The 24,340-nt window shown below is 40.9% G+C and overlaps 1 protein-coding gene across 1 annotated transcript in view; it reads right to left on the reverse strand.

The window, feature by feature from the left end:
- Positions 1–24,340, reverse strand: part of UGT8 (UDP glycosyltransferase 8) — a 108,897-nt gene that overhangs the window by 16,700 nt on the left and 67,857 nt on the right. The window contains exons 3-4 of the mRNA XM_019962276.2: positions 2,896–3,038; positions 379–455 (exon numbers count right to left, since the gene is read on the reverse strand). Coding sequence (XP_019817835.1) covers positions 379–455; positions 2,896–3,038 — 220 coding nt within the window. The remainder of the gene's footprint in view (positions 1–378; positions 456–2,895; positions 3,039–24,340) is intronic.

Consider the following 24,340-nt stretch of genomic DNA (forward strand, 5'->3'; position numbering starts at 1 on the left):
GGTTTCTTAGATACAGCTATAGTAAAAGTATAATACAAATCTAAATTTTCACTGTTTTTAATTTGACTACTTTTAACTGATCAGTCTAACTAGGTATAGCTTTACTCCTACTAGTTTATGCAGTTTTAAGTATATTTTTCAGAAAATCAAAATTTGTGACTGGTCTCATCATTTTAGGCCTAAATGATTACTCTTTAAAATGATTTGCCAATAACTGAAGATCTGACTTGGTCTGAAATCTAGGACTTAGCACTCAAGATAATATAATGATTCTATTATAAACCACACATATACTATATAAGCTAGTCAAGTGTAAAATTCACATTTACACAATTAAAATCAAAAAGCCAAGTAAGCACCCATGGGTCATTGACTTACCAAGCAGGTCATTTTGTGGTAACCATTCTATGAGCCTGGTGTTGTTTCCCAGATTCTTTGGTTTGGTTCCAGAAAATCTGAAATGTACACCAGACAATGAATGTTTCAAAGAATCAAAGTTGAACTCTTGGTATGAACTGTCTGGTTAAACTTTCAGGTTTAAAATAAACGTTACATGATCTTTTGTTGATAAGAGAGAAGCCATGCTTCAATAACAACAAAAATTTTAGTTACTTTTTCACATTTTCACTGATTGAGGGACAAATATGAAACATTCTGGATTATATTGAGATCCATGTTCCTTCAGCGATTCTCACAGAGCTGAGGAAAATAGCAACCACATGAACCTCTGCTAGAAAGTCAACTTTCTACCAGCATCCAGAAGGTGAGAGAGGAAGGCAGGGAGGGCCACCAGTGGGCGGTCCCCACTTCCCATCTGGACACCCAGAACCCGAGGAAAGGCTCGAGAACTAGGAGAATGCAAGAAGTACTCCTCTCAGACTGAGCCCCAGGGATGGTACTGTAGGGTAAAGATGCAGGCTGTTTCCTGCCTGGGTCTTTGAAACACAAACCATAAAGTGCTCATCAATTGAGAGAAAGGCAAGAGCCTGAAATAGGCTGATACAAACCAGCCCAGATAATTAACAGAAGGGGCACTATCTGGGTTAAGCCTAACATAGGAAACCCAACATCCACTTCATAGCTTAGCCGGGAGAAAAGGAAAAGTGTTAGCCCCTCAGTCGTATCAACTCTTTCTAACCCCATCAATTGCAGCCTCTGTCCATGGGATTCTCCAAGCAAGAATAGGGGAGTAGGTTGCCATGTCCTTCTCCAGGGGATCTTCCTGACCCAGGGATTGAACCCGGTTCTCCCATATTGCAGGCAGATTCTTTCCCATCCAAGCTGCACCAGAAGTGGGAACTAATTCTCCCACAGTCTGTACAAGGGAGAAAACCATATTCCTTACAGCATACTTGTAAAGGTTTGACACCATGGGGCTGACCTTGTTCACTTCTGTATCCCTAACGCTCAATGGTAGGGGCAGGTACTAAATAAATACGTACTAAGTAAGTGCTCAGGGCCAAGTTTAGACACTGGGTTAGAAATTCCAGAGACCAGACTGCCCCAGTGGTTCAGTGGATTAAGAATCCACTTGCCAGTGTTGGGGACATGGGTTCAATCCCTGGTCCAGGAAGACTCTACATGCTACGGCACAACAAAGCCCATTCGACACAACTGCTGAGCCTTTGGCTGTTGAGCCTGGGAACCACATGTACTGAGCCCAAGTGCCACAACTACTGAAGCCCGTGTGCCCTAGAGCCCATGGGCACTCCCCAAAAACAGAAGCCCCCACAATGAGAAGCCCGAACACCACAATGAAGAGTTGCCCCTGCTTGCTGCAACTAGAGAATGCCGGAGAGCAGCAATGAAGACCCAGCGAAACCAAAAATAAAAATAGGTAAATAATTAAAAAAAAAAAATTCCAGAGACAGACAGGTGTTGGCCGTGCCTCCCAAAAGAAGAGGGGTCTGTTTTGACCAGCACTAACTGGCAAGTCACTGTCTTTTTTAAGGCCTGGTCTCTGGGATGAAAGGAATCAAAAGCATTTATAAACAAAGTGGGAGCCCAAAGGTTCCATGAAACATTTTACCTATTTAATCATTCATCTATCAGCTTTTAATCTCATTCCAACACTAATTTGAAGCAATATATAGAAATGGCTTCTCTGGTGGCTCAGACAGTATCTGCCTGCAATGCAGGAGACCTGGGTTCAATCCCTGGGTCAGGAAGATCCTTTGAAGAAAAGAATGGCAACCCACTCCACTATTCTTGTCTGGACAATCCTATGGACAGAGGAGCCTTGTGGACTGCAGTCCACGGGGGTGCAAAGAGTTGGGCACAACTGAGCGACTAACCCACACACACAGAAATGCACGCAACTATATGTTTTTAAATGATCATAAATAACGGAAGGGTCCATGGGGTTGCAGAGAGTTGGACATGACTGAGCAACTGAACAACAAAAATGAGAGTAACATAAAAATGCACATCAATAAGGACACATCACTATGCACTGTATCTTCTTTTTATGCTATAGACTAGATGCCTCTCTCCATCACAGAGTATTGTATAAATTAATCCCTAGATTTTAACACACTAAGAAACAAAATGAAAGCATTATATAAATTATGTAAATTTTATATATTAACATTTAATATATATTAAAGGGTATTATGTACATTATTATATTTATAAATATAAATTATAATCATATAATTTAATTTATATTTAATATTATATAATAATAATATATAAATTAATATGTTAATTTATATATTAAAGAGTATTATATAAATTAATCCCTAGATTTCAACACATTAAGAAACAAAATGAAAACTCAGGGCATCTTGCTAATGTTGCCAGGGTATCAGTGTGTTGTGGTTATTTATACCCGTGGACTAAGCAAGAGGATACAGAAAATCAGTGGTGAAGAAACAATCTATATTATTACTTTACCTCCAAATCACTTTTTGGGGCAATCTCCCCAGAGCTCCGGCCAGTTTGGTAGCAATGTCTTCTGACAGATACTTGACGCCAGCTCCAAAAGACACCAGGACAAAGCCATGCTCATTAGCACCATTTACCCACCTTTGGAGATCCTGCAATTCAAAACACGGCGGTTAATTTTATGAAGGAGTAATATAGTTTATAATCAGTGTCATCACAGCTCTGTTTTTAAAAAGCACTCAGATAATTTTCTTAAACAATCAGAACCTGAAGAGGATATAATATTTTCCTTTCAAATATTCCACCTGCTGATGCTAACTAAAATAAGGAGAACAGATAGTTAATTTGGTAAGATTAATAAACAACAACAAAATATCAGTAATTAATGGCCTAAGATCTCAGACAGAATTTTAAAAAATTGAAACTTATGTTTAAAACATGGCTAGAGATAAATCTGTATGAGGATATACCTGAAAGATTAGACATATGACAAAAATAAAAACTACTACCGCAACAGCCACCCAGGGAGAAGCTCCAATACTCTGGCCACCTGATGCAAAGAGCTGACTCATTGGAAAAGCTGGGTAAGATTGAAGGCAGGAGGAGAAGGGGATGACAGAGGATGAGATGGGTGGATGGCAACACCGACTCGATGGACATGAGTTTGAGCAAGCTCCAGGAGTTGGTGACAGATAGGGAAACCTGGTGTGGTGCAGTCCATGGGGTTGCAAAGAGTCGGACACAACTGAGCAACTGAACTGAACTGATGTGAACTGAGGCTGATTTTATCTTGGTCTAAGCATTTCTGAAAAGCGTACTGTATTATATGACTGAGAAAGAGAAGGAATTAGCTGATAGGGGCACAGAACCATAGGCCTAACAAGTTTTACTGTTTCTCTAATTATTTCTTCAACTTCCACTCACACAGAACAGAAATCATATGTACTGTATAGAGAGGCATCCCAGGGTTCTGAAAATCTCCGAGCAGAAGCTTTCCCTCATTGTGTGGAAAAACACTAAATTCTCAAACATGTCCATCTACAGCTAATAGATACAGGGCCATAGCAAATCTGATACTAACTAAAGAAACTGTCAAACTGCAGGAATTACTCATTTCATAGGAAGACACATTAACACCCTTCCGCCAGTATCACTGACTTGTGCTAAAGATGAAAGCAGTTTGTTTTAAGGAACACGAACCTGGCAGCATTTTATTCTGTAAGCACCAGCTTGTTTTCGGGGTAACTCATCCCTCTGACTAAGTCTTTCATCAAAGGCACTGAGCTTCAGTTTCCCATATGAAAATTCATAAAGCCACAGTGCTTTGAAGAACACATAATTCTACTGTAAGGAAAACAAGTATACTGTCCACTGGCAATACCTATGCCCTATTACAGTCATGGAAACAGGGGACAGTCCCACGTTGTCGTCACAACAGGCAGGGTGAGCTGTCTCAGTTACAGCTTGCAGACCTGGGAGGTCTCTGGTTCAGGATGAAGAAGTTATTGAGACAACTGTGTCGTCTGTGCTTTTTCATGGCACACCACTTTCTGGCATAATTGAGTTGCAGCCGAGAGGTAAGAAGTACAGCATGGAGTACCATCACAATGGCATCACCATGCAGCTCAATACGAAGTATTTATATGGAATGTTAGGCCTCTTTATGTCTTGATTTTCTCTGCTGTCTTTCCCACCTCTCACTTAATGAGATCTGTGTTAACTGGCTCTATTACACTTTTTCTTAGCAGGGAAGAGAGGACTACATTTTATGCCCCAAATGAATTAGTAAATAGTGTCATTATATGACCAAGAATGAAGATGGAAAGGAAGTACATCATTCCAGCTACTGAGTGAGTAAAATAGGCTATCATTATTTGGGAGGGAAGAAAATCTTATCAAAATACCTCATTTTCCAGGCAACTCTACTCATTAACGAATATATGAAAGAAACAGAAGATATCAACTGTAGATTAATGCTTTTAACGTACATGCTACCACATTTATCAAGAAGATCACATGTGCTAAAAAGTTAACAGTGAAATTTGAAGATTCAAAGTAAGAAACACAACAAACTGATTCAGAATTTTCATTTTATATACAGTCTTAAGCTAGGTGTACTTAGAACAGATATAAACATAGCACAGTAGAATGATCTGAATACATATGGTGGTTTCTCCCTATGGTTTGTCTTCAAATAATTTATCACCAACTATCCAATTCTCTAAAGCCAAAAATTTCAGGGCCAATGCTATTTACAAAATGTTTACATTCAAAAATACTAAAACTTATAGGAAAAAATAATGCAAAAAAATAGAGGAAAACAATAGAATGGGGAAGACTAGAGATCTCTTCAAGAAAATTAGAGATACCCAGGGAACATTTCATGCAAAGATGGGCTCAATAAAGGACAGAAATGGTATGGACCCAACAGAAACAGGAAGTATTAAGAGATGGCAAGAATACACAGAAGAACTAAACAAAAAAGATCTTCATGACCCAGATATCACACAATGGTGTGATAACTACGAACACAGATAGTGGAAGTGATGGAACTCCAGTTGAGCTATTTCATATCCTAAAAGATGATGCTATGAAAGTGTTGCACTCAATATTCCAGCAAATTTGGAAAACTCAGCAGTGGCCACAGACTGGAAAAGGTCAGTTTTCATTCCAATCCCAAATAAAGGCAATGCCAAAGAATGATCAGGAGAAGTGAAGTGTTAGTCACTCAGTCGTGTCCAACTCTTTGTGACCCCATGTACTGTACCCACCAGGCTCCTCTGTCCATGGAATTCACTCATCTCACACACTAACAAAGTAATGTTCAAAATTCTCCAAGCCAGGCTTCAACAGTACGTGAACTGTGAACTTCCAGATATTCACACTGGATTTAGAAAAACCAGAGGAACCAGAGATCAAATTGTCAATATCTGTGAGATCATAGAAAAAGCAAGAGAGTTACGGAAAAACATCTACTTATTGACTACACCAAAGCCTTTGACTGTAGATCAAACAACAAATTGGTGGATCACAACAGTTTGTGTGGATCACAACAAACTATGGAAAATTCTTAAACAGGTGGGACTACCAGAACACCGTACCTGTCTCCTGAGAAACCTGTATGCAGGTAAAGAAGCAACAGTTAGAACTAGAAAGGAGTATGTCAAGGCTGTATATTGCCACCCTATTTATTTAACTTATATGCAAAGTACATCATGTGAAATGCCACACTGGATGAAGCACAAGCTGGAATCAAGATTTCCAGGAGAAATATCAAGAACTTCTGATACACAGATGACACCACCCTTATGGCAGAAAGCAAAGAGGAATTAAAGAACCTCTTGATGAAAGTGGAAGAGGAGAGTGAAAAAGTTGGCTTAAAACTCAACATTCAGAAAACTAAGATCATGGCATCCAGTCTCATCACTTCATGGCAAATAGATGGCGAAACAATGGAAACAGTGACAGACTTTATTTTTGGGGCTCCAAAATCACTGCAGATGGTGACTGCAGCCATGAAATTAAAAAACACTTGCTCCTTTAAAGAAAAGCTATGACCAACCTAAACAGCATATTAAAAAGAAGAGACATTAATTTGCCAACAAAGGTCCGTCTAGTCCATCTAGGTTTTTCCAGCAGTCATGTATGGATGTGAGTGTTGGACTATAAAGAAAGCTGAGTGTGGAAGAATTGATGCTTTTGAACTGTGGTGTTAGAGAAGACTCTTGAGAGTTCCTTGGACTGCAAGGAGATCCAACCTGTCAATCCTAAAGGAAATGAGTCCTGAATATTCATTGGAAGGACTGATGCTGAAGCTGAAACTCCAATACTTTGGCCACCTGATGCGAAGAACTGACTCATTGGAAAAGACCCTGATGCTGGGAAAGATTGAAGGCAGGAAGAGAAGGGGACGACAGAGGATGGGATGGTTGGATGACATCACCGACTCAATGGACATGAGTTTGAACAATCTCCAGGAGTTCGTGATGGACAGGGAAGCCAGGCATGCTGCAGTCCATGGGGTTGCAAAAAGTTGGACACAACTGAGCAACTAAACTGATGGGAATAACATTATTTAATTTTTGTCTCGCAAGAACTTAGAATATCTTTAAGTTTCAGCTGACTCTATGGATACATAGAGAATTACAGATACTTCTTCAGTTGTTCTCTGCTTTGCTTGATACACAATGAAATCATAAACCTATTTTTCCAGCTTTTCCTATCATAGTCACTAGCCATAAACAGAATATATTCAAATATATTGTCTTTATTGGTATGTAACAGACTAGAAAAACTTTTATTCATTATGGTTCACTCCCTCCAGGGGAAATACTCAGCATTTTTAGAAGGTAATACCACATTTGGCTTGCAATTTCCAGGTGGCATTAGTGGTACAGAATACTCTCGTCAAAACAGGAAACTTAAGAGACACAGGTTCAATCCCTGGGTCAGGAGGATCCCCTGGAGGAGGGTGTGGCAACCCACTCCAGTATTCTTACTTGGAGAATCCTGACAGAGGAGCCTGGCCGACTACAGTCCATGAGATTGCAAAGAGTCAGACCCAACTGAAGCGATTTAGCACGTATATGCGCTGTACTTGGCTTAATGTGGGGACTGAGGCCCAAGGTGAATTCCCAACTCTCTGTCCTGATCTGGAGGCGTAAGAGGATAGTGAGAGACTGGGGTAGAGAGAGGGAGGGGCAGGGGCCACCTGGCCACGAGGGGACGGAATCCCTCCCCAAGATCTCCAATCTGCTGCGTACATCAGAAAAGGTTTGGTGTGCCTGATGTCCTACAAGTACACAGAAGCGGCTGGGTTTGGGGTTTGACTGGTTCAGCGACCCTCAGGTAACATGAGTAGATGCAGGAGCTAGACGCCGAGGGGGTCTAGAATTTGCTTAACTCATGATGAAGACTCTGGAACTGAAACTTCACTGAAAGGTGTGCTTAGGTTGCCAAAGAGCTAGGAGGCCAGGCAGCATCTCAATTCTATGTACATGTACTGTATCTTCTAGAATTTAAGACCCCATTGGTTATAAAGTGTAAATTGTTTTAATAACAGTTCTTCACAAAGCCCTCTCCACCCTTCATAATAAATGTAATTAATGTAAAACAAATTCTCCCAATTCCAGAAACTTACCATTATTAAAATTATAGATACTTTAGAATCCCCCGGCTCTGTGGCAAACACTAACTTAAAAAATTGGATTGAAAAAAAAAAAAAAAAAACCCTCAAGATAGCAACAAAGATAATACACATTTAAGAGTTAGAGTGAACTTATTAATAAAATATAGAAGATCCACAGAAAAAAAAACAAGAAAACTTTACTGAAGGACAAAAAAGAAAATCTATTCAAATAGATGTAACATGGGATGGGAAGGAAACATCAATGTTATTAAGATGCTAATTTTTTATAAAATTTAGTTCAATGCATCCTCAGCCTACATTCCAAAAGGATTGTTATAGAACTTAAAAATCTGAGCCTACAATTTATCTAGAAAAGAAAATGTATAAGAAAGGTGAAAAAACTTTTGAAAAAACAAGAGTTTATGCTTCAAGATATTAAAATGCACTGTAGAATCTAGGAGCATCACAATGCACGTCTTCAGTATTAGGAGCAGAGAGAGCCATGAGGTGGCAGACAAGATGGACTGCCTTGCAGATAGGAAGTCAGCATCTTCATCAGCACAGAAATGAGGCCTCCAGCCACGGGTTCAGAAAAAAGAGTGAGCTAGATCCTTCCGCTAGCACAAATCAGAGAAGGATTAAACAGCTAAACTAAATTAAAACAGATGAAGTACTTGGAAAAACCCCAAAGATAATTTTATTGCATTTGGGTGGGGAAGACCTTCCTGAGCCAGTCACACACCCCAGAAGTCATAAAGAAAAGACCGACAGATACGACCACAGAACAATAAACATCTAGAGAATGGAAGACGTTTTATCAATAAAAAGCAATGGAACCATAAGTTGATGCAGAGTATTTGTAACACACAAAATAAAGAATTAATACATAGAACAAAATAATGAGGAAATGGGTAACCCACAAGAACCCACTGTGCGGTACAGGGAACTCTGCCAGTGTTATTCGGCAGCCTGGGTAGGAGGGAGTCTGGGGGCAAATGGACACGTGTATACGTACGGCTGAGCCCCTCCGCTGTACACCTGAAGCTATCACAACTTTGTTAACTGGCTATACTTCAAAACAGAATGAAAAACTTAAAAAAATACTTACAACAAATAATGAGGAACACCCCCACGCCAAACAACTTGAGAAAACACCTATTTCACAGAAGAAAAGCCAACGGCATAACACAGAAGCTGTTTAGCCTCAGATGGATAATCAGGGAAATGCAAATTCAAATGGTTTTCATCTCTCGTTCTCCAGCAGTCTATCAGATGCTGTCAATGCAGTATCACCTGATTCACTTTAACTTCAGAACTGAATGTGGCATTTCTCTTTAAGTATTGTTGCTTTATAATTTTCTGTCAACTATTTTTTTTTCTTTTGGGGGGCCAGAAGGATAAATGCCTTTTCCTAAGTGGTCTCTGAGTTTATTCTCAAATTACTTAGCAAACATTTCCCACTTTAAGATTATCTTTTAAATAGTTCTACTTCATTTTATATTGTTTCTTTAATTTTTAGCCTTTCCTCATCTGGACATTTTTTTCTTTTTTTGAGGAAAGAATGAGACTGGGATCCATTTAAACTAAATATCCAGCCTTTTCAACACTTATAGGTATTTCATCTTATTCTCATTTATTTGAAATGTCACCCTCTCAGTCAATTTCTAAATTCTATTTTTTTTTTTTTTTGGCCATGCCTCATGGCTTGTGGGATCTTAGTTCCCTGATAGGGATTGAACCCATCCTCTCGGCAATGAGAGTGCAAAATCTTAACCACTGGATTGCCAGAGAATTCTCTCTAAATTCTATTCTGTTCCACTGAGCTATCCATCCATTTCTGTGCCTGTGTCAAGGAGCTGTACCTATTGGTACAAAACATTTTAATATTTGCACTACTAAATTTCTCACTACTTTCCATTTACGGACTTTGCTTTTTTAACACATCAATGCATGCAAGGCAGGAGACCCCAGTTTGATTCCTGGGTCAGGAAGATCTGCTGGAGAAGGAATAGGCTACCCACTCCAGTATTCTTGGGATTCCCTTGTGGCTCAGCTGGTAAAGAATCCACCACCTACAATGCAGGAGACCTGGGTTCAATCCCTGGGTTGGAAAGATCCCCTGGAGAAGAGAAAGCCTACTCTCTCCAGTATTCTGGCCTGGAGAATTCCATGGACTGTCACATGGAGTCCATGGGGTTCTCAAAGAGTCAGACACGACTGAGCAACTTTCACCATTTATTAGCAGTACCATTTTCTTATGGATGTTATTGATATTTATGCATATATGCACAGCATAAACACATCATTTCACATATCATATGAGTTTAGAAATGCATTCAGTACTACTTAATTGAACAGCACTGTGGCTTCCCACAGAGAAGGCACTGGCAACCCACTCCAGTACTCTTGCCTGGCAAATCCCATGGACGGAGGAGCCCGGTAGGCTGCAGTCCATGGGGTTGCTAGTAGTCGGACACGACTGAGCGACTTCACTTTCATTTTTCACTTTCACGCACTGGAGAAGGAAATGGCAACCCACTCCAGTGTTCTTGCCTGGAGAATCCCAGGGACGGGGGAGCCTGGTGGGCTGCTGTCTCTGGGGTCACACATAGTTCGGCACGACTGAAGCGACTTAGCAGCAGCAGCAGCAGCGGCTTCCCAGGTGGCACTAGCGGTAAAGAATCCCCCTGCCAACGCAGGAGATGTAGGAGACTCAGGTTTAATCCTTGGGTCAGGAAGATCCCCTGGAAGAAGAAATGGCAACCCACTCCAGTATTCTTGCCTGGAGAACACATGGACGGAGGAGCCTGGTGGGCTAAGGTCCACAGAGTCACAGGAAGTTGGACGTGACTGACGCGCCTTGGCAAACGCGGGACAAGCGCTGCGTCTATGCTGTTCTACCAGATGGCAGGGCAGGAGCAGAGCACAGATGTCTGGGCTCTGCAAAGCATCACCACAGGCCCGAACCCACATCCTATCTCTACGGTTTTTCCTGCTTATTGTTCGGGGGAAGCACTCTGTGATTTCCACAATGTAAGTAAAAGCAAAATCCAGACAGTACTAGGTCAAATACTGAGCAGAAAAAAGCAACAACAGTCACAGGTCTCGCTATATTACCGTGTGGTGGTTTAGTCACTAAGTCGTGTCCAACTCTCCCGACCCCGTGGACTGTAGCCTGCCAGGCTCCTCTGTCCATGGGATGCTCTAGGCAATACTGGAGTGGGTTTCCATTTCCTTCTCCAGCTATATTACCATGAATAATTACATATCTATGCAATTTAACCAATTTAGATACATACTTATATTTTCCTATAATTATACAATATATTAGCTTTTGAAAAGACAACCTTACAATAAGAATAATCATGTTATCTTCCTGTAGCATTAAATAGGGAAGGTGTCTTATGTGCAAAAGGGTAGCATAATAGGGAAATATGGATAATATATTTATCATATTCAAGTGCTATATATTTACATATTTGCTTTTTTTTTTTATAAAGACCATTAGTGCTACACATGATGTGTTTTCTGGTATGGCCAGATTCCTTTCCCTAGAGTAATTATACACCACGTGCCTTGATTTGGTTGTCAGAAGAATAAGGCAACGCAAAGTATATTGTCCTCCCCCTCTCCACTTCCCTCGGTGGAGCGCTGGTCAGGACGGGCGGGTACACAGCCTGGCCCTGTGAGACTGCAGATGGGTGTACAAGAGAAGTACCAGCATTACACTGAGGCAGCAAATGCTCCCAAAATGTAAAAAGTCCAATAACTCTACATAATGTCCTGACATGGTGAATGTCGAGAAATGAAGACAGTGGATCAATGGAACACTCAAAGAAGGAGCAGAAAGCAGATCCTGAGACTTCTAGAGAAGGCAGTCATTGAGTGACTCCTTTTTTTATACCGTCAGGCCTCCTATCCAAAAACAACGAGAAACTACCTCTTAATTGTATATATGTAAAACACACCCCAGTTTCAGAAATGTAAAAGTCGATCTTTAAAAGATAGTCACTTCAGAATCAACAGAAGACTATCGTGAAAAGGTGGATGATGCAGGCCCACCTCTATCCTGTCCTGGCTTCACTGTAGGATGCGGGATGTGGAGAGACCCCCCTCCTCCTCAGAGAAGTCTTTCACAGTTTCGAGCCTGGGGACAGATGGGGCTGCCGAGGTGAGGACCAGATCTGTCCTGACGGCAGCCTATGACCCAAACCTACTCCCTTCTCCCCACAAAATAGGGGCCTTGAGAGGGGGCCAGCGCAGTGGAGACACCAGAAACACTGCACCCTTTGTCAGCCCCATGCGTTCTGAGGCAAAGAATGCCTGGACTGTGAGAGAATCCCACACAGAGATGGTGGCGGGAGAAGAGGGGGGTGGGTGTTGGGACCGCTCTTCTTGTTTCCAACACCAGTATCAATAGCTCTCTTTTCCCATTTTAAAGAGCCTGATACAAAGAATGTTCCGATTTGGTCAGGTGGGCTGCACAGAATTGAAATATTCCTTCTGCAAAATCCAGTACAGATAAGATAATACTGACCATTTCTGATATAAAATGTTTTAGAAACACCATGGGACATCAAACGTGATCTTTGACTACTGCTAAGGTAGTTAACCAAGACGTAGTAAACAAAAAAAATGACCAAAAAATACCACTGAGAATACAGAAGGCACCATTCAAAATGGAAATGCACCAATCATGGCTGTCACTGAGTTAACTGGGAAAGCATTTGGTTTAAACCTCCAATTCCATGGTTTGCCATGTAATCTCCATCAAGTGCTCATTCTCTCTGAGACCCAGCTCTCTCTTCTCTACAAATTCTGATAATACTTCATAGGGACATTGTAAAGATTAAATGAGATCCAATACATAAAAGTGTTTTGTCACATAGAAATTACAGGGTCGTTTTCCCAGAGCAGGAAGTCTGAAAAACAATATACAGAGGGAGGACTGAAATGATTAGCTACGCTGAGAAAAGGAAGAAAAAAGGCCATTTGCACGAACATATTTTCTCTCAATGATATTACTCTCTTCGTCATGTTTATTCTTCAGAATAAACCTGATTAAAACAAATACATAAATGAGAAATAACACAAAAATGTTTTATATCTAGTTCTCAGTTTTTCAGAATATTCAAATGATTTCTAAGATGATCCAAAGGGGTTATGTCACAACTAACCTGAAGAATGACCAATGTCAGTGACCAATGTCAAGGTGATGGTTCTATTTAAAAAACAAAAAAACAAAACTCTCAGAAGATGCCTTCATTAACACAATGAACATCCAGGAGAATGAAATAGGCACCTAGAAGGGTGCACTCATTTCCACTGAGATTCTGCAGTATCTTTTTTCTTTCTCATAAGGCTTTTAAATTTTTGCCATTACAGTTACAATGAAAAGAAGTAAGCAAAATTTGAAACCCTGATTTGACTGTGAAGAGAGTTCAGTTTTCAAAGTTCTTAAGACCTTCAAGAAACCGCACACAGTCAGGATGTTCCCAGGATGCGATTACGGCAAGGGACTCGGGCACTATGCAAAGTACTGCACGTACTTTTGACTGAATGTTAAAAGATGAAAATCTCACCTGAAAAAAAAAATCAGTCCCCCAAAATGACATCTACATCTTTCTTATGTTACCAAAGGAAATTAAGAATGCAGAGGTCTGGGGCAAATGAGAGAGATCTGAGCATGCTGATCTGCAACAGACAAGGAAGATGGGGATGTGGGCAGGGGGATAAAGACGCAGGAAGAGGAGATACTTTTCCTTGCACATGTGAGTATTGTGTTCAGATCTGAGATCCTGGAACATTCTTTCCAAAACAATCTGCTGTCAAATAAATATTCACATTTCTGCTGGAAAAAAAGGGGTGGGGTGCAAGGCTATCAAATATTTGATTATTAAATAGTATCCCAGCAAGTGAGGAGGGTTTCAGAGTCTATTCATGGATTCAGTAAATATTATTGAGGACCTGCTGTATACCATACCTGGCATTCTTCCAGATATTTGAGACATAGCAAAGAATAAATTTATGACCAAAAATTCCTCTCTAGACAGTTTACATTCTTAACCACATGGCCATAACCTAACTTTCTACCCTCACCTCCATCAGGCTTCCACACCTCATCTACTCTTCACTCCTCAGATACAGCCTGCCACGGGGTGCTTGCCACTTCCTCCTAAGCCCACGGGTACTTGTCAAAGTCATGACAAAGGATGCGCTTCCCAGGTGGCACCAGTGGTAAAGAATCCACCTGCCAATGCAGGAGGCATAGGAGACGTGGGTTTGATCCCTGGGTCGGGAAGATCCCCTGGAGGAGGGCATGGCAACCCACTCCAGTATTCCAGCCTGGAGAATCCCATGGACAGAGGAGCTTGCGGGCTGTAGCCCATGGGGTCACAAAGAGTCAGACATGACTGGAGTAACTCTGTGTCATCTCTTCTGTGAGATGTGCTGTCTCCCAGGACACAAAGCGCACGCCCTGTAGTGTGTGAGTTTACGCACAGGACTGTCTGTCTTCCAGGGTGGTGAGACATAGTAGGTGCTCACTACTTATGTCTTTGAATAAATCAAGAAAGCCAGTAGTAACCTACAGCCTTCAAAGGATAAACAACAAATAGCTTTATATTTTTCATTCAGTAACACTGTCCATTCCCTAGAATTTGAGCTAACAGAATGTTGGGTTTTTTAAAATCAAGTCTAACCACATGTCCTGCCTAGAGAAAATAAAGGTGGGCTTGCCAGCCAGTGTACCTGTCTGCCTTCTTCTCTTGGAAAGACAAAATGAAACTTTCTTTGTGATAATCATAATGCTATGCCACAAAGATCACGAACTCCTTATTGCCAAAATCAGACTGAAATTGAAGAAAGTAGGGAAAACCACTAGACCATTCAGATATGACCTAAATCAAATCCCTTACGGTTATACAGTGGAAGTGACAAGTAGATTCAAGGGATTAGATCCGATAGAGTGCCTGATGAACTATGGACAGAGGTTCGTGAAATTGTGCAGGAGGCAGGGATCATGACCATCCTCAAGAAAAAGAAATGCAAAAAGGCAAAATGGTTCTCTGAGTAGGCCTAACAAATAGGCATGAAAGGAAGAGAAATGAAAGGCAAAGGAGAAAAGGAAAGATATACCCATTTGAGTGCAGAATTTCAAACAATATCAAGAAGAGATAAGAAAGCCTTCCTGAGTGATCAATGCAAAGAAATAGAGGAAAACAATAGAATGGGAAAGACTAGCGATCTCTTCAAGAAAATTAGAGATACCAAGGGAATATTTCATGCCAAGATGGGCACAATAAAGGACAGAAATGGTATGGACCTAGCAGAAGCAGAAGATACTAAGAAGAGGTGGCAAAAATACACAAAGAACTATACAAAAAAGATCAAAGATCTTCAAACCTAGATAATCACTATGGTGTGATCGCTCACCTAGAGCCAGACATCCTGGAATGCGAGGTCAAGTGGGCCTTACGAAGCATCACTACAAATAAAGCAAGTGGAGGTGATGGAATTCCAGTTAAGAAATTTCAAATCCTAAAAGATGATGCTGTGAACGTGCTGCACTCAATATGCCAGCAAATTTGAAAAACTCAGCAGTGGCCACAGGACTGGCCACAGTTTTAATTCCAATCCCAAAGAAAGGCAATGCCAAAGAATGCTCAAACTATAGTATAATTGCACTCATCTCACACACTAGCAAAGTAATGCTTAAAATTTCCCAAGCCAGGCTTCACAGTATGTGAACTGTGAACTTCCAGATGTTCAAGCTGGTTTTAGAAAAGGCAGAGGAACCAGAGATCAAACTGCCAATATCTGCTGGATCATTGAAAAAGCAAGAGAGTTCCAGAAAAACACCTATTTCTGCTTTATTGACTATGCCAAAGCCTTTGACTGTATGGATCACAATAAACTGGAAAATTCTGAAAGAGATGGGAATATCAGACCACCTGTCCTGCCTCTTGAGAAATCTGTATGCAGGTCAGGAAGCAACAGTTAGAACTGGACACGGAACAACAGACTGGCTCCAAATTGGGAAAGGAGTACATCAAGGCTGTATATTGGCACCCTGCTTACTTAACTTATATGCAGAATTCATCATGAGAAACGCTGGGCTGAATGAAGCACAAGCTGGAATCAAGACTGCCAGGAGATATATCAATAACCTCAGATATGCAGATGACACCACCCGTATGGCAGAAAGTAAAGAATAACTAAAGATCCTCTTGATGAAAGTAAAAGAGGAGAGTGAAAAAGTCATGTATGGATGTGAGAGGTGGGACTATAAAGAAATCTGAGCACCGAAGAATCATGCTTTTGAAACGTGGTGTTGAAGAGGACTCTTGAGAATCCCTTGGACAGAAAGGAGATCCAACCAGTCCATCCTAAAGGAAATCAGTCCTGAATATTCATTGGAAGGACTGATACTGAAGCTGAAACTCCAATCCTTTGGCTACCTGATGTGAAGAACTGACTCACTGGAAAAGAGCCTGATGCTGGGAAAGATTGATGGCGGGAGGAGAAGGGGATGACAGAGGATGTGATGGTTGGATGGCATCACCAACTCAATGGACATGAGTTTGGTTAAACTCTGGAAGTTTGTGATGGACAGGGAAGCCTAGTGTGCTGCAGACCATGGTGTTGCAAAGATTCGGACACGACTGAGCGACTAAACTGAACTGACTGATGCCACAAAGACTCAAGGAAGGAGGCAAAATTCATGTCTAGTGTGAAGGCCAGGAATACTGGGGTGGGCAGGCTATTCCTTCTCCAGCAGATCTTGCCAACCCACAAATCAAACCAGCGTCTCCTGCTTTGCAGGCAGATTTCCCAACTGAACCATCAGGGAAGCCCCTAGTGTGAAGGCAGAGGTGGGAAATGGCTATTGTAAAGTGAGATTCATATAGGAGAAGATTATCCCAGGACATTTCAGAGGAGATGGGAGACAATGGTGAGGAAACTGGAAGGGGACAAGGTGAGGGTCTAAAGCTGAAAAGAGGAAGGAGTGGGTGCAGACGGGTGTTTATTAGAAGGAAAGACTTAGTGAGGGGTTGGGAGAATGTGGGGCTAGCATGATTTTCAAGTTTCTGGCTTGGAATAACATTATAATCCACCAAAAGAAGAAACCTATAAAGGGAGAAAAGAAACCTATAAGAACTATAAGAAACCTATAAGATCTGGCGGCGAGGGAGAAGAAGAATAGTTTTTATTTGAACATAATGAATCTGAGATGTCTGTGTCATATACATGTGGAGCTATCTAGAGAGCAGAAGGAAATAGAAAATTGGGGGAAGAAAACAGGGCTGCAGATACAGCTTTGGAGAGCACTTGATGACCTCAGGGGAAACATATCAGCATTACGGACAAGTGGTGACCAGCAGCCTCTTTAAAGAGAAGTGAGCAAAAGAGAGTCTGGGTCTCTAATACAGACAGAATAAATTAGTTACAGTTCTGCTCATAGCACGAGTCAGAATGTGGTCCCCTAGTTCAGTAAGCAGGAGGCAGAGAATCCACAGCACCCCACCCGGGGAACCCCACAAGAAGGCAGTTGGGCCCTACAGTCAATCTGGTTCCTTCAGGGAGGATCCCAAAGCAAGTCAAAGACTTGGAATAACCACTACTCCAACTCCAGAATGAGTCCTCTTAATCTGCTGGCTTTAATTCTCTGGGCGTCCCTGCTAGGCTCTCCAGACCCTCTTCAAGCTGAGAAGCAACTGGGCTTACCTCTAACTCACTGAATTCAGCGCTGATAAGGAAGGGAAAACACACTGACTTCCTGTTGAGCAAAACTAGCACCTGCACTAAAAGGAGATGACATAAAACAAAATAAGGAAGTTTGAGAAAGGGAGTCTCTATTTTTATTTGTCTTAGAATGATTGTCCACTGATAAATTCCTGAATGAGATATCTGTATAATTCCCTGTGCTATCACAAAATATAGCTTAGGACCATAAAGAAATAGACATGGTGGCTCACTGACAAGTACGTCTTTGCTATATACCTGAATTAAGATAAAACTGATTGATATTCAAGGCAAGAGAAAAGTGAAACAGCATACAGCAAAAAGAAACGGGAAAAAGTTCCCTAGAAGCTGAGTATTCATTATTTACTTGTGCAAGAGAAGGATGGGATAATTTTGTTCCTTTTACAATCAAATTTTATTATAAATCCTAACTGCTCTCCAAAGTACTAACAAACTGTAACTGCCTCACTGGGAAATACAAGACAAAAATTCTAGATAATCTAGTCATTTTTATTTTTAAATTTAAACTTCCCTCCATCAATTTCAGTACCTGATCAACAGGTGCACGCGTGCTAGATTGCTTTAGTCATGTCCAACTCTTTGCGACCCTATGGACTGTAAGCTGTCAGTCTCCTTTATCCATGGGATTTCGCAGGCAGGTATACTGGAGTGGGTTGCCATTTCCTATTCCAGGGGATCCTCCCAACCCAAGGATTGAACTCGTGTCTCTTGGGTCTCCTGCATTGGCAGGCAGATTCTTTACCATTGTGCTAACGTGAAGCCCATGTGCTTTCTAAACCTCAATACTCCCCATCACAATGGGGCTGTATCCACACCCCTTGAACTTGGGCAAGCTTGTGACTCTCCTGATCACCTGATATAGTAGAAGGTCAAAAAAAGCATACAGATGCCACCTGCTTCTCTCTTGCAACATGCAACCATGATACCCAATCCCCATTCTATAATAAATCCCCATCACATGGAGAGGCCGCAAGTAGGTGTTCTAACTAACAGCCTCAAGTAGGGTCTCAGCCACCCACCAGGACCAACAGCCAAACATGTCACTGTCTGTACCTACAATGATGCCAGCTTCTAGTTTTCGAGGTGTCCAGCCAAGGCCGCAGAAAACGGAACCACTGGAAAGCCCTTCCCACTATGTCCTTCCTGAATTCCTCATCTACAGGTCCTGGGGGCCAAATGAATGGTTGTTTAACTGTCATCAAGGTTGTCCTCACACCTCCAATAACTGGAATGTCTCAACAGATCTTCATTTGGTTAGCTTCTCAAGAGTCACAGGGAGATTCTAAAAACAGGGCTAAGAGATCCACATGAAGTTCCTGGCATAGCATTTTTTTTTTTCTCAGAAAAGACTGGGAGAATAGGAATTAACTGTCCATCACTGAATACCTACTCTGTGATTATCAACCCACCTAAAAGTATTTCTAAGAAAAAGAGATAATGAATAAAGGTGAGGCCCAGTAATAATAAAAGAACCTGATTCTGAGCCATGGACTTGTGGTACTCATCCATAGTTCAACAGAAAAATATTTACCTTGTATTTTTCCAAAATAATTCTTACAGCCACATTCCCTTTTGATGTGTGTTGATACTGACATAGGACTGGGTGAAGTGCCCTTAACTAATCTGCAGGCATATTCATGTCATCAATAATTCGATAACAGGTAAACGCTTACTGTTCACTTTCTATGCTCCAAGTAACAGGGGCCAAGAATACAGAAGAGCAAGATATGGTTCTCTGCCCAGAACATCACAGTCCAGGGCAGATTCGTGGACTTCATTCACTATCGTTACACGATAGTGTTCATCATTACATGAATACGGCCTTTGCCCCATGTCTTCCCTCCATGCTGGGGAAATGGAGACTCAAGAAATAATTTCAAAACATTCTATTATGTTAAATTTATGTACATTATAAGTCAGTTTTCTCTTCACTTTAGAGTTGACTTTCCAATGGAAGAGTGTGGCAACAAGCAATGAAAAGCTGTATGCTAACAATTTCAGTAGAATGGGAAAGATGAGAGATCACGTCAAGAAAATCTGACATACCCAGGGAACATTTCATGCAAAGATGGGCACAATAAAGGACAGAAATGGTATGCACCTAACAGAAGCAGAAGATATTAAGAAGAGGTGGCAAAAATACACAGAAGAACTGTACAGAAAATATCTTCACAACCTAGATAATCACTATGGTGTGATCACTCACCTAGAGCCAGACATCCTGGAATGAGAGGTCAAGTGGGCCTTAGGAAGCTCCACCATAAACAAAGCTAGTGGAGGTGATGGAATTCCAGTTGAGCTATTCCAAATCCTAAAAGAATATGTTGTCAAAGTGCTACACTCAATATGCCAGCAAATTTGGAAAACTCAGCAGTGGCCACAGGACTGGAAAAGGTTGGTTTTCATTCCAATCCCAAAGAAAGGCAACACCAAAGAATGCTCAAAGTGAAAGTGAAGTCGCTTAGTCGTGTCCGACTCTTCACCACCCCATGGATTGCAGCCTACCAGGCTCTTCCGTCCATGGGATTTTCCAGGCAAGAGTAGTGGAGTGGGGTGCCACTGCCTTCTCCGAAGAATGCTCAAACTACTGCACAATTGCATTCATCTCACACACTAGCAAAGTAATGCCCAAAATTCTCCAAGCCAGGCTTCAACAGTATGTGAACCATGAACTTCCAGATATTAAAGCTGGATTTAGAAAAACCAGAGGAACCAGAGATCAAATTGCCAACATCAAATTGCCAGACTGTTCTGGAACAAGCGAGTTCCAGAAAAACATCTACCTCTGTTTTATTGACTATCCCAAAGCCTTTGACTGTGTGGATCACAACCAACTGTGGAAAATTCTTAATGAGATGGGGATATCAGACCACCTGACCTGCCTCTTGAGAAATCTGTATGCAGGTCAGGAAGCTACAGTTAGAACTGGACATGGAACAACAGACTGGTTCTGAATAGGGAAAGAAGTATGTCAAGGCTGTATATTGTCACCCTGCTTATTTAACTTACATGCAGTGTACATCATGAGAAACACTGGGCTGGATGAAGCACAAGCTGGAATCAATATTGCCAGGAGAAATATCAATAACCTCAGATATGCAGATCTGCAGATTCTACCATCCTTATTGCAGAAAGTGAAGAAGAAATAAAGAGCCTCTTGATGAAAGTGGAATAGGAGAGTGAAAATGTTGGCTTAAAAATCAACATTTAGAAGACTAAGATCATGGCATCTGGTCCCATCATTTCATGGCAAATAGATGGGAAAACAGTGGAAACTGGCTGACTTTCTTTTTTTGAGCTCCAGAATCACTGCAGATGGTGACTGCAGCCATGAAATTAAAAGACACTTGCTCCATGGAAGAAAAGCTATGACCAACCTAGACAGCATATTAAAAAGCAGAGACATTACTTTGCCAACGAAGGTCTGTGTAGTCAAAGCTATGGTTTTTCTAGTAGTCATGTATGGATGTGAGAGTTGGAATATAAAGAAAGCTGAGCACCAAAGAATTGATGCTTTTGAACTGTGGTGTTGGTTTTCCAACTCTTGAGAGTCCCTTGGACTGCAAGGAGATCCAACCAGTCCGTCCTAAAGGAAATAAGTCCTGAATATTCACTGGAAGGACTGATGCTGAAGCTGAAACTCCAATACTTTGCCACCTGATACGAAGAACTAACTCATTAGAAAAGACCCTGATGCTGGGAAAGATTAAGGGCAGGAGGAGAAGACGACGACAGAGAATGAGATGGTTAGATGACATCACCGACTCAATGGACATGAGTTTGAGTAAACTCTGGGAGTTGGTGATGGACAGGGAAGCCCGGTGTGCTGCAGTCCATGGGGATGCAAAGAGTCGGACACCACTGAGCAACTGAACAGTTTCAAAACCAATTGGAAATACATTGATAGTTCAATAAAATACTATGTCAAAAAAATTCCTTGGAAACTACAGAATCCCTTCCTAAGTAAACGAAAAAAAAAAATCTACCTTTTTCTATTTTAATACTGATATTCGTTTCCAGATTATAAACCTAATAAAAGAACAGTAAATGCAAAAACTAGCTAAAACCAGTCTAGTTCATTTCAGTTTCAGCATAAATCATTCAGTTAGATCCTTCCAGGTCAACGACAGGATCAGAGTGCACTGGAGTCAGCTCCTCCCAAATGCTTAAAGAAATAAATAAGAAGCTAGACAAAAACCAACATATGCAATAAGCTGCAAGTAGCATCTAGTGGATGTTTCCATTAACTCCTGTGTCTTTCCTTGCAGATCATAAATGGTACACATGGCCAGGAGAAGTTTTTGGTTTACTTTTGCTGTCAGGTTGGGCTAAGAGACTATATAGAATAGAAAACTAAAAACTGACCCACCTCTTTCCCTCCATCTCTCTCCCCTGTAGATAATCTATTTCTATAACTCACCAGGAAGTACATCTCCCCCTATGCAACAAAGCCAATGACCCAGAAGGGTCTGGGCAACAGTGCGTTGATCCTTGGATGAGGAGGTGAGTCATCCCAGGGAAACCATTTCTACCTGGGGCAAAAGCATGCAGAGCATGGTAACAGTGCCTGCTAGACTGTGTAATCTTCCATGTACTTCCATGTACTACTCTGCTGCTGCTGCTAAGTCACTTCAGTCGTGTCCGACTCTGTGCGACCCCATAGATGGCAACCCAGGCTCCACCGTCCCTGGGATTCTCCAGACAAGAACACTGGAGTGGGTTGCCATTTCCTTCTCCAGCGCATGAAAGTGAAAAGTGAAAGTAAAAGTGAAGTCGTGTCCGACTCTTTGCGACCGCACGGACTGCAGCCCACCAGGCTCCTCTGTCCATGAGATTTTCCAGGCAAGAGTGCTGGAGTGGGTTGCCATTGCCTTCTCCAAATTTACAAAATAAATCTCACCCTTTGCTTGGATAGAGAACAGGAAGATCAGAATAAGATGAAAATCCTGGCTGGGCCTGGCAAAGGCTATACCAAAGAAGGAAAATCAAGAGAATGTTCAGTGCGGTTGCTCTGCCTCGCAGCCTCCCTCCAGGCACTGCTCTGACAGAAGCACACCCCCAGGTCAATTCTGTGGAACAAAAACTTGGATTGATCTGTTTGTCTAATTCACCAATGTCATGAATTCCTTCCACTGATACAGTTAATACTGGGCTTCTAGAAAAGCCTGCAGCGGAAATCTCTGAACAAGCAACTCCAAATTCCCTTTCTCACCATAGCAATTTTCTTTTTATCCTAATACCTGGGCCCTCTCAAAAGTTTTCTGCCCAACCTGAACCAGTATATTTTCAAAGTATCATACAAGTACTCTCCATTCAGGGCTCAAGTTCTCACTTTCTCTTAACTTTACCCATTAAGAAAAATCTTAAAATTGTCATTGACAATGCAAGGCCAATCTGTTTCTCACTTCTAACATTGAACCACATCAGATCATTCCACATTCTCTTAGCTTCTTCCACCCTGCCCACACTGGTAACTGGGTTTTCTGTTTTTGCTGCATCAGGGTATTTTCATTTATCCAAATTCAGCATATCTTTAAAGGTCAGAACAATGTCACCTTCTACATCAATCTTGGATCTTGCCAAGTTTAAGAATTTATTCTTTATTTCTATTCTTCAATAGTGCTTTATATCTCTGGTATGGTACCATCCACATCTGAACTTGTTATAAAATTATTTGTATATATATGTCATATCCTTTAGCAGACTATAAATTTCTTAAATATTAAAGTACCCAAAATAGTGTATTTCTCATAACTCATCGAAACTCAATAAACATTCATTGAATATATATCTATCTGATGAATTACATTATATTTTCATTACTGTTTTGCTAAATCAAACCCATGCAAACATCCATCGGCTAATAAATAGGTTTATTCTTAAGGTTCGTTTAGAAATCTTTTTCTGAAATCTACTGATTTTCACAAAATGCTATTGTTATAGGCGGTAATTTAGGATAATTGAAGTTGACGTCAATACTTCAAAGATATTATGGATCAATTATTAATTTACAAGACAGTTGGGAGATACTGAAAGAACCTAGCTGTGATGGATATCATTTCCCAGTGGGAAATTTGGGACAACAAATTTACCTTCTGTACTCCTATTCTGGGACATCAGTGACTGACGGACTTGCTGTATCTGTTTAAAAAAAAAAAATCACCTCTCTGTATATTTTAAAAGTAAGTATCTTAAAGAGTTTATGAATCTGAAATATGTTTGTAAGAGAGGGGACATAAAGGAAAACCATAACAGCATTTCAGCAAGAGAGCAGAAATGACATATATATGGAAAATCATCCAGTTCTTGTTTATAATTTTGGAACTGTCTCAAATTTTTCATAAAATTAAAAGATGTGATACTTTTATCTTATAAAAGAAAAACAAAACTAAAGAAAAGGGGTTAAGTAATCCTACTCTTAGACGTAGGTTCTCCTAGCATTCTCAATTGAGAAAAAATGGAAAGAATAAAGATTTGCCAAATCTTTTAAGGCAAATTGTTCACAGGTTTTCCTGATATACATGATTTAGTTCACTATGTGACTCCAAAAGAAAACTTGTA

Source organism: Bos indicus, chromosome 6 (genome assembly GCF_029378745.1).
Source record: "Bos indicus isolate NIAB-ARS_2022 breed Sahiwal x Tharparkar chromosome 6, NIAB-ARS_B.indTharparkar_mat_pri_1.0, whole genome shotgun sequence".
NCBI lineage: Eukaryota > Metazoa > Chordata > Mammalia > Artiodactyla > Bovidae > Bos > Bos indicus.